This window comes from Lycorma delicatula, chromosome 12, assembly GCF_047948215.1.
Source record: "Lycorma delicatula isolate Av1 chromosome 12, ASM4794821v1, whole genome shotgun sequence".
Classification (NCBI taxonomy): Eukaryota; Metazoa; Arthropoda; class Insecta; order Hemiptera; family Fulgoridae; genus Lycorma; species Lycorma delicatula.
Genome location: NC_134466.1, coordinates 35,479,852 through 35,492,193, shown reverse-complemented (window position 1 = coordinate 35,492,193; position 12,342 = coordinate 35,479,852). Strand labels below are relative to the sequence as shown.

Genomic DNA, 12,342 nt, shown 5'->3' with positions numbered 1-12,342 from the left:
ATATTTTTATTAAATTACATTATTACAATAATATAATAATTGCTGCAAAGTTGATCTCTTAGTTTGTAGTAAGATGGAATTTGCTTCTTTGCTTGATGATAAATTTGGGTTGTAGAAATTTGATTTTTCCCCAACCCAACAAAATTATTTTCTATTTAAGTTTATACAGCATAATACAAATATTATGAGGTTACACAATTGTTAGAGTAAGAATAGCATGCCTTTTTCCTAAATTGTGTAATCTAGTCTCTAGAAGGTCTTATTTTAAGAGTTTATAATATTAAAGCAAGAATTCAACTAGCAATACTCCCTAAAAAGCCCAAAGAACTATATACATGTTCTTATACTTTGAAATTATCTGGTTAAATTTAACAATGCGAAGTGTGCTTTCAGTTTATGAAAAACTCCATCGGTTAGTCTTTTATTTTTATCTTGTTAAATAGTTACTGTTATGATCTACTTTGGTTAAATATTTTTATTGATATTAGTTAGTACAATTTATTGTACCTAAAGTTGTGATATAGAAATTTCAACTGTTAAAAGACTAATGTTCGTAATACAAAAAAAAACAAAAAAACAATCATGTAAAACTTAATTTACACCGTAAATTATGTAGAAAAACTAACAAAGAAGAGAATTTCAGCCTTTAATTTTTTACAAAGATATATAACAGCCCCAGAGATTAAAAAAGTATTGTTTGGTTGTTTCATATACAAGTTTTCTAGGAGTTGACCACTTTAGGGAATGATTCAGGACATCAAAATAAACACAAACATTCATATGGAAAACTTCCCTTATCTTATTTCATTTTCCTTCTGTACCTCATCTTTGTTCTTTCAATAAAAATTGATGTCTTAAGAATGGATTGAGCTATTTTAATAAAATTTGGTGTATGTGTACCCAACAAGATCTAAAAATTAATTAAGTTTAAAACTGTTACTTTTGTTGGTGGCAAATGTAAATTCTTTAGTCATTGATAGTTTTATAAATATTAGTTTTGTTGAATTATGTTTTATTAAATAAAATGTTAAGAATTTTATTGTGAACAAAATGACATTTTCTCAAACTGGTTGATAAACAGCTGAGATTGGGTGAAATTGTAAAAAGTGATTTCAAAAATTATGCAGTCAATAAGTTTTGTACCAGTTTTCAGTTTGTCACTAATTATATTAAAAATAATTTCTATTATTATAATCATAAAATGATATATATTTTTATTGAAAAAGATGCAAAATGGTGGACCAAGGGAAAATGAAACGAGATAAGGAATTTATTTATATGAACATTTTTGTTTATTTCAATATCCTGGTTCAGTCCCTCAAGTTTGGCCACCACTTCTTGGAACTCTGTATATTATAATCATTTGTTTATAAATACTTAATAATTTTCAATTTTTTTTATTAGTGACCATTGTAAAGGAAACTTATAAACTTAGTATTGCAGTTGCCTACTGTAGGGGAATGCTTTATGCCTGACCTAATGCATGCAAAGAATTAATTTGCATATATATCTATTATGCAGGGTAAAATAATATTTCAGTGTATTTTTTTTTTAATTTGAAATCTGGTATTAATATTTTTTTATTGTTTTATTTTTTTAATAGAGGTTAAGATACTGGTTAGATTATCCGACAGATATGTTTGAGGTTACTTCAAGCGGTGATATTGTCTTAAGGCATCCACTTGATTATGAATCACAAGATAATTATGTATTTCAAGTTCATGCAACTGATGGATCCATGGTGTGTATAATATTAAAAGTATATAATTTACAGGTTTTTAAAAATTTTCGAATAGAGCAAATATATTATATTTTTGATAAGTTTTAAACATGGAAAATTTTGATTAAAGAGAAATTCCCCCCCCCCCACTGGTGGAGCAAATTTTACAACTCTGTGTTTATTATTAGATTGTTTTAATTGCTTCATATACATTTCATGAAAAATAATGAATCTTTAGCTGATAAAACATTTCATTAAACTGGGTAAATATGTCTACAGACTAGTCTGTAGGTAGTTACCCTTTGATTCAACAGCGCTATGTGTTCAAGTACCCTCAGCATGATTGTAGAGGTACAGATCTGCACCTGTAGAACCATAAATGGGCAAAAAAGGATCAAGGATAAGGTAGGGATGAGTGGCAAGAAAGCATGAGCATCTTCACATGGAAGTATTGCAGAATAACTATGCCCAAATGATTATTCGGGCTCCCTTCAAACATCATTCATTCTGCCCCCAATTCCACAGAAGATTGGGATATTTGGAGAAGTAGCAAATACTGGAGTTTGTTTTATTTGTTTTAAACAGCTTAAATATTAACTGGATCAAAAACTTTTGTCCACAAATTAAAGAGCATTCCATGAAGGTTATGATTCATAAAGGAGCAATTTTACTTATCCCAGAATTGCGTGCACGCGCGCGTGTGTGGATGAGTGGAAGTATCCAACTGATCTATAAACAGTTTAATTTTACTTCACTAGAGATACAGTGTCGGGTTAGAAATTTATCTTTATTATAGTGCTCCGATCTACAACAATAATGATTAACTAAAGTTACAAAATTACACAAAATTACATTTCTTTGAGAATACTATTTTCAATTGGTGATAGCTGATAAGTATAATGAATTTTTGTTTATTAACATTATGGAAATGTTTTGTTTTTTATTCAATTTTTTAAGCTATTACATTTTCTGTTCAAAATCAATTTTCTGTTTCAAAAAAATATTAATCTTTTTTTTATAAAGATTATACATTTCTGGATTATTATGTTACTTATTTTACATTTACTCTTTATAACCTAAAAAACATTAAACTTACTAAATTTTAAAGTAATATAAAACTGTAATATTATGGAAAAATTATTTGAATACACATTCTGTCATTCTGTCAGTAAGCTTTATATCTTATATTTTAATGTTAATTTATTTCATAAAATGTACTGATAAACATTAACAAAGTGTTTCAAATTTTTATTTGTTAATATGTACAGCAAAACGCTAGTTGAGTAATCAATTTCTTTTATGAATGTATCAGTCACTGTAGTTTATTGTATATATTCTATTTAAATTATTATATTTATTCCATTAATACCTTAATACCATTAATACCTTGTACCTCCTCTTCCTGCCATGCTATCACCATTATATTATTATATTTATTTGTAAATTATTATTGATAATTGAAATGTATTTACATTATATATTCAAGTCAATTCTACAATGTTACTTCTCACTGCTGCTGCATACAAATACCCTTGCTAAGCCCAATTTATATTTTACAGTTTTTTTTTGTTAATGATGAGATGGGGTAATACCATTTACATATGCGGTGTCAGACTCGCAACAGGTTTTGCTAGATGTTATTTAAGTGCGTATGTACTTGTGCTCTACAGATTAAACCTAACCACCACACCAACTCCCCACCCACTGGGGCGGCCCTGCAATTTAAGTATTATGAGGTCCCAGGAGGTGCCTTTGGGCTGGGAGATCCAGAGTTCCTGTGCATCATCAATGTGGCCCATCCATAAATGATGAACCACAACTTCGCAGACGGCTGTCCTACACCCCCTCATCCTCCAGTCCATTTCTTCACCTGTTAATCTAGGACTTTATTCTGGCTCCTCTGATCTTCCTGAGTTTCCATTTCCAAGCATCTTCAGACGTCACCCCAAGTTCTGGAGTCTGCCCTCTTCCTCTAAGTATTTCTGCTGCAAATTTTGACACAGTGTCCCATTCCTATGAGCCTGTAAGCATATATTCTACACAGCTTTCTGAGGTCAGTCCCAACACATTGTACCTCCTCTTCCTGCCCTACTATCACCAAGCATGTTCAGCGGTTTCCTCATCCCCACAATAAAGGCACTGTGGGGACTATCTTCTGTAGAATTGGAATAAATAACCAGCAAAATCCCCTTGGCCCGAGAGGAATTGGGCGAGATAGAAGGCCACCTCGCTGTGCTATCATATATATTTTAGTAGTTGACGGGGTGCGCCTAGCCATTTTAGAATATATGACAAATGAGCGGTGAGACATGAAGCAAGTGGTATGTGGCACCATGCTTAATTTGCTCATGCAATTAGGTTAGCTCTAGGAGCTAGTTAGGACACTGGTTGCTAAACTGATTGGAGGCTCAGTAGCCGTTTGTGGCACAGACATTCGGTCTTATGCTGCTGGGTGTCTGAATGGGATGGTGGCGGGAGAAATGCCATGCAAATCAATCAAACCCTCAAGCCAGCAATGATACCCATCCACCAATACACACTTTTTCTGACGTCCCTACCTCGCAGCCTCTCAGTTGTGTATGCGTCTTGTAATGTCTTCATTAACTCTTTTGATCTTTTAAGCTGGATATGAACAATGCAACAGCAGCCATCCCCACTACTCACTTCGTAGCTACTAGAACTGAAGCCAGAGCATATCCTCACCTGGTAAACTTTAAGCTGACTAGCTTGACGCATTCTGTGTTGAGGTCGTCGGCCAATAAAACCGGCCTCTTGGATTTCTGTGGTGTTCTCCACCTCCTCCAGAAACTCCCTGAATCCATTGTCGCCACTGTTGGCGAAGATCACAGTGCCGGTTGACAACTTCGTCGCAACCACCAACCAGGTTGGTCTAGTGGTGAACGCGTCTTCTCAAATCAGCTGACTTCGAAGTCGAGAGTTCTAAGGTTCAATTCCTAGTATAGGCTACTTTTATACGGATTGGAATACTAGATTGTGGATACCGGTGTTCTTTGGTGGTTGGGTTTCAATTAACCACTTATCTCAGAAATGGTCGACCTGAAAACATACAAGGCTGCTCTTCATTTACACTCATACATATCATCTTCATTCATGCTCTGAAGTAATCCTAACTATAATTCCGGAGTGTAAATGGAAAAATACTCCGCAGCAACCAAACTGGCCCTCCTGATCACATTTACCACAACGTGAGTCTCAGTAATATTACGGAAATATTTCATTACCCCCCCTATCAACAAACTAGTCCTTAGCTGAGATCACTTGCCGGTTGGGCTCCGAGATCAGTAGAAAAGCGATGCCACCGTCTATCGCAGTCCTCCATGGAAGATCGTGGGCCACGATTCTTCTATTTACATTTAGTTGTAAGTATTTCATTATTGATTCTTCCTACAGTCTCGGGCTCCCATCCGATGCTTCCATTCTCCACAAGCAGCACATTTCTGTCTCTCTTTACAGTCCGCTCGCTTGTGCCCTTGCCCATCGCAGTTAAAGCAACAGCAATTCCTGTCCGGAATTTGCATGACCCCACTGTTTGGCCAGTTTCTCAGCTCCGAAAACAAGTCGTGTCGGGCTTACTCAGCTCTGGCCGACACGACTCCCAACCAATTAAAATTCGCTTATTTGCTACCAATCAGCCAGCTTCCTTCGCCGATAACATTTAGTTTAATCACTGCTTTTCTAAACTGTCATTAAAACTTCTTGTTTTGTAAGTTATACTACTATGAGAAATTTAGTTATAATACAATCTTCATGTTGTATTGGTATCAGTACTAAAACTAATAGTCTTGTATCACATATTAATGTATGATGTTTGAGAGATGTTTTAATAAAATATATGTATATATATATATATTTTTTTTTTTTTTGTAGAATGCTACAGCAAATATCAATATTTCTGTTTTAAACGTAAATGACTGGGATCCAAGGTTCCGTTATCCGCAGTATGAATTCTTTGTACCTGATTTCCCAGGCAATAGGGAAATTGATGGTAACAATGGAGATGATAGTAAAGGTTTAATTGTTGGGAGAGTTGAAGCTGCTGATGGTGACAGAGGTGATCATATAACACTTAGTTTACGTGGTCCAGCTGCAAGGTAAGTAATAAGTTATTTTTTTCATTATTATTCTTAATTATTAAAATATTAAGATTTTTTAAATATTTTTACTTCATTTTAAAAAAATAATAATCTTACAAGTAATTGTAATAAATAAATAAATATGATAGTCTTATTCAAAAAAAAATTTTAAAACATGCTTTTCTTGAAAAAAAAACTTTTACTAAAATGTAAAACATAATTTTGTTTTCAATAAAATTACTTTTAAAAAATTTATTTTTTTATCCAAAACTAAAAAAAAAAGCTCTATATAAAGTATATTTGAGAGCATGCCACACACTTTTCTTTTTTGTCATGCATAAATAGAAAATTCTTTTAAAAGTGGTTGGCTTTCATGAAAAACAAAATTATTTTTGCTTCTTAGTAGGAATTGCCTTTTTATTGTTTTTTGTTATTTATTTTTTTGAAGAAAACTATGTTTTTAAAAATTATTTTTAATTTATTTTTTAGTCATAATTAAATGAAATTGTTATAAAATTTTACTTTATTTATATAGAGTCAATATGTAATTAACTTTACAGAACTGAGTTTGAAATCATATTTGAAAAAATTAAATTCTTATTAGTAATAAAATCTCTTTGTAAAGTGCTAATTTTACCGCTATTTTTTTTTTTTTTTTTTAATTGTACAAATATTTAAACTGATATGTAAGTATTTACTTGTTTTAATTCTTTAGTTTTATTTTTTATTATAATCTGGAAAATTAGTATCATTTATATTATAAATGATAGCATTAATTTATAACTAAATCAGATAATTAGTTTACATAAATTTTAGAAGGTAAATTTACACTAAGATGGCTGTTCAAGGCGAATCTGCTTCAACAGTTACCTGGTAACTCATACTGAACCAATAGTTAAAATCAGTCATATCGATAGTTACATCTTATCAATTCAGCTTCCTTCTTTAGGATGTTCCCCTTGTATTATACATGTATATATATATATATATATATATATATATAATATAGAAATATATGAAATTGAGAATGAAATATTGTATTATCACCAGTCTTACTTTGCTGTGTAAAATTTCACCATTGTATGATGTTGAGAAATCAGTTTAATTAAGGTTACAAGATTTGAGGACATGGTTGAACCATTGTAAGTTAAAGAAAAGCATTTAATTACATGTTTATTATTGTAAAATAAACTTTTTAAAATTGCTAATAATATCTTATTAAAATTTAATTAAATTATTTACCTGGTAAAAAAGTAATGTTAAAGCACATTGTTTTTTGAATAAGATAGTAAACTTAAAGCGCATTCCTTATAACCTGATGGTTCTACACTACCTAGAATATCTCACAAAGTGACACCTTAATAATATAATTTTTAAAATGTCAGCAAAAGATTGCATAACTTTCCTGACTTTGCCGTTGACAGATTTTTATTTCAAATATGCCATAGTGCTGTAGGATTTAAAAATGTTAATGACTTACCTAGAAATATATGTGTACAAAAGAGAAATTACAAAAAAGATCAAAATATTCAGATCAAAATGTTTAGATATGATTTAAACCCTGTTGATTAAATTATGTAGTATTAAAAATTTAATTGATAAAAGAATTAAAATTTATATTAAAAATATTGCATTCCAACTGACACCACAAATGACATTTTTATCATCAAAATCATATTACACTTGAAGTGCAATTGCTAAGAAAATCAAATTTTAGTAAAAAAAGTTAGATCCCATTTCATCTTCTTGCTCAACTGCTGCCTTATATAACTTTTTTAATGACAGCCACAACTTGAAAAACATACAAAGTATCAGAAATTGTAAAAAATATTTTATAGTTGTCCTATAAATATCTATGTACCATAACATGTACAACATCTATGTTTTACTATAAATATCTATGTTTTATAGTTATAAAAATTATGTTTTATTAAGAAAATAATAATAATAATATAAGTACCATGATACCCCCTTGTCTCCGATGGGGTTGAAAATCAGAACGAAGGTGAGATTTATAAAGCTAAATTTTAATTATTTTGGTCAATGGGTTTTCAAGATAAGAGGCAAAAACTGTTTAGAAATAATGCTGATTATCCACCCATCCCTAAATTCAATTGACTTAAACTTTGGAATTTTAAGAAAATTTAAAATTTTCATCATACTAAAGCATGACTTATACGACTGGTACATACAAAAAGTAAAAAAAAATTCAGAATAGCAAAAACTACTACCCCTCCTTTCTTCAATTTTATCCAAAACTTACTGTCATCAGTGCTCCATATATAGAAATATTTTGAGAAGCCTGGAGATATTAATCAAAATACAGGCCAACACATGTATGTAAGGTTTTTTACTGGTTCTCTTTGTTCCCCTAAGTTCATTTCTGCTGATATAAGAATTTACTTTTTTAAAAGCCTCCCATTCTTCCCATTATTCGTACCTCATTCCGATCAGCGCAGGAGCCGGGGACAAATCCCGCACACCGACTGGTCCAATCATGGAGTCTCGCGCGGCATTACCAAGTCACAATCAGGAACACCACCGGCGGAACGAAGCTACGCCCCCGGTCACACGGGCTACCATATCCCGGCAGTGCGGCTACCCTCGCCAGCGGGAGCCCCAAATCGAATAATAAACGATACCAATATAACCTTGGCACGATGCCAATGCTTCTACCTCCAACCAATCCAATGTCTAGGCCGGAACCCTAGCCACCAGGAACCTGCCATGATCAAATACCTCGACTAAACTCCGTCTGCAGACCGACACAAGAGCGCGAAGAAAGTCAGCCACTATAAACTACTCCTCGCGGATCATCCAGTGATTACGTATTCCAATACGTAAGAATACATTCCAGACAGGAATGTATTCTCTCAAGTTCCCTAACAGCTCGTGAGCGTTCGACCTCATATCGGGGACAAACATAGAGAACGTGGTCTACTGTATCATCAGTCCCACAATCCGGGTATTGACTCGAAACCACCAAACAAAACCTAGCAAAATTCGCCCGAAAGGCACCATTCCCGGAGAGAAACTGTGTGATATACCGATTGGGGGAAACCTATATAATCGCACCTCCATCGGACACTATAGGAAATTACCATACGTGTATCGGCCTGTGGGGATTCGTCCCACCTGACCTGTCAAGGCGCAAGGCCCTGATCTTCAATCTCCTGCTTTCGTTCTGACGTCAATAGCTTATTTATCTTGGAAATGTAGCGTTCCTTACGCTCATTAGCCAAGATATCTGTTGGTTTGACTACGGCTATAACACAGACTGCCTCCCGCGAGACGGTTTTATAACCACCTATAACAGCCAGCAAGAGGAGTCGTTGAGCCCGCAGCCAAATATCCGCGTAACACCTAAAGGCCAAGTGGTGAGCCCAGACAGGTGCAGCATATAGCATAACAGCCTCACTGACACCTTTGTAAAGGACACGCATGGTACGGTAATTCCCCAATCGGGATGAATTACTCCACGGATTCCATTAAAAGCATCAGCGGTCTTTTTTTGTACATACTGTATATGTTCCTTGAACCGAAAATCTCTAGTGGAAGCGCTCGGACGAGGTGCTCCACTGTGATACAATCATATCCGGCGGCCTTGTGGCGTGCCATACTGCAGATCACCTGACGCACCTCCGCCTAAGTGATTTCAGAAGATTGTAAGTCGATCTCGAAAACCGCGACTTCTCGCCTGACACGCCGATGGTATGAAACCTCACCCACCATAGTGTCATCCGGGAGCAAATCTTTCAGCAAAATATTAAGAACACGGTCCTTATCAATTACCACACCCTTGAGGGTCGAAAAAGCTGACAAGAGGATATCTTTCCTGCGTTTATGCCTAAGGGCTCTATACTCAACGCCCCAAGGGTCTCTATTCCCTTGCTTCTGAACGAAGGAACGCCAGGAATTACGCTCGGAGGGGAACTAATGCTATGAAAGTATTTAGCCCTCCTTCTGTGGTAATCCGCAGTTAGGACCGCACTCCGATCGGGATCACCCTCTCGTTACGCAGCCCTTTTGAGACGATTCACAGACTGCTTCATTGCTGTCAGATTCCGAGACCACCAACCAGATATACGTTCCCAGTCAGTGCCTCTAGGAATGGCGACTTCAGCCGCCGCCGCCACCACAGCAGAAATGAAATTTTCTGGCCGAACATCTAATGGCAGCCCGTCAAGGTCTTGAGAAAAAAATCTTCAGTCTGGACTCCAACAAAGAGGAGAATTTCGGCCAGTCCGCCTTCCTCTGCAGGGAGCGCCCCCGGTAAACAGGAAAGTGCCCCACATGCCCCAGAAGGGGACTCCAACACTGCCCTGAGGGCATCCTTTAGTTAAGGACTTACGAACCTCCGAGCCGCCATCACGTAGGGAAACGGCCGATGGCTGAAATATCTTGAGAGCACTTCTGGTTCACAACACTTTACGCTTCTGCATCTGAAACAGGGTACAGGGTAGAGGACCACCATAAGTTGTTAAATGCCCCTGATAAGTCCAGAGAAATACCTAATACATATTTACATGGACTAGAGGAAGCTATATCCATCACCTTTAGTGTGGCATCCTCAATGCTCTTGCCCGGTCAGAAACCATATTGGTTGTCCATTAGCAAATGGTCAGTGGCCAATCTAACATTAATCCGCAAAGTAGTTGCTCATTAAAGTCTTAGTCCACGCTATGCGGTAATCTACAGTTAGGACCGCACGCCGATTGGAAACACCCTCTCGTTGCGCAGCCTTTCTGAGTCAGTTCACAAACTGCTTCATTGCTGTCAGATTCCGAGACCACCAACCAATTATACATTCCCGGTTAGTACCTCTAGGAATGGCGGCTTCAGCCGCTGCTACACCGTACAAGTGAAATTTTCTGCCAGAACATCTAATGGCAGGCAGTCAAGGTCTCGAAAAAATCTCCAGTCTGGACTCCAACAAAGAGGAGAATTTCGTCCAGTCCGCTTTCCTATGCAGGAAGCGCCCCCGGTGACAGTAAAGTGTCCCTCATGGTCATCGCTCACGCAGCTCATCCACTATATCGAATAGTATCAACTGATGATCGCTAGAACAGTCGTCGACCACAGACCAGTCAAGGACCCTGCTAAGGATATCCCTACCAATGGTGATGTCAATATTTCTACCTGAAAAGGCCCGTCGTCCGTTAACCGTACCTACGTTAGTGGGCAACTGGTCTGCAACATTAAAGACCTCAAAAAAGTGTGCTGCGCGATGAAACTTTCAAGTCACCGCCATGATCAATGATCCCACTGTGCCAGAAAAGCGACTTTACATTAACATCGGCACCATTAAGGATTGCACCATTACCCACAATACGAAGTATCCTATCCCATCTCGCTAGATGTTCCTCAGCGGGATCCCTGTGTTGGAAATATGAACTAACAACTCTGAGGTTCTGTCCGCGAATGGCAAGCCTGACCACAACATGAAACGCGTCAGAAACCTTCTGTATAAAGACACTATTAAGCGACTTCCTGCACAGTAAAGGCAATCTGGACTCTCAGACCTTTGTCTCAAAAAGAGGTATGCTCTAAAGGAACCGTGGCCGGTCGGGAATTGAGTGAACCAAAAATTCAGCTCACTAAACTTCCCACTAAACCACGGCCCAAATCAGTCTTCGGGTCCATTCACCCGTTCTTGCTGTCATCCATCTATTTTGCCATGCTACCAGTAGCTCTCAGCAAGCGTCCTCCTTGCTCAAGCCTTCAAATATTTTTATTCTTTCTTCTGCTAATTGTTGGAACGGCGGCACACTTGTAATAACTAACAAAGACTCAGTGGACACCGAGGAATAGGCACATGCTATCCTCATTGCCACTTTCCTCTAAATATCGCCTGTTTCAGTCTTTACATAAAGCTCTGTACCATACAGTGACTCCATATAATAACACTGAATGCACAACTGCGCATATAGTTTACGTATTGATGTTCGAGGTCCAGTGGTTGTTCTCAAAAGCTTATTTAGGTTCTTGATTTCCACAGCTTTAGTAAGAGTCTCTTGTATGTGAAAGGTAAAGGATCGTCTGTAGTCGAACCACGTCCCTAGGTATTTTAAAGTTTTAGTTGATTGGACTTGTCCTCCGCCGTTCTAATCTGAATCGCGTCAATTTTTCTTCTGCCAGTCATTGTAATCATTGTGGTTTTTCGGTATGATATCTATAGCCCTCTGACACTAGTATCTTCCTGATAAGATTTCCTAATCTAGCTCCAGGTAACATGAAGGTTGCCGTCTATACAGATTCAAGTCTATACAGATGCCGTCTTCTTAACTGCTCTCAGAATAACTGCTACAGCGTTCTCTTCCCCTCTGGATGAATCATAGAAAATGGTGTATTTACCTGCATGAGTTAGTGTTTGTTCTTTGCCGTTGATGACCGATTCATGCTTCACTATGCCACTGGGAACAGCCCCAACGACACCATGGAAAGGGTGACCTCATTTTTTTGCTTGCCCATGTAAATCACGAAAACTAATTATATCTCCTTCATCAGGTAAGTTTTCAACTTGAGGGA

General features: G+C 36.5%; 1 protein-coding gene across 3 annotated transcripts in view; it reads left to right on the top strand.

Annotated features, from left to right (window-relative positions):
- Cad96Cb (protocadherin Fat 4-like Cad96Ca) overlaps nucleotides 1-12,342 on the top strand; it is a 177,120-nt gene that overhangs the window by 147,086 nt on the left and 17,692 nt on the right. For all 3 annotated transcript variants that reach the window (XR_012758540.1, XM_075380089.1, XM_075380090.1), the window contains exons 13-14: nucleotides 1,604-1,741; nucleotides 5,609-5,832. Coding sequence is in view for 2 of the 3 variants with exons in the window: in XM_075380089.1 (XP_075236204.1) it covers nucleotides 1,604-1,741; nucleotides 5,609-5,832 (362 nt within the window). In the remaining variant the exon portion in view is untranslated. The remainder of the gene's footprint in view (nucleotides 1-1,603; nucleotides 1,742-5,608; nucleotides 5,833-12,342) is intronic.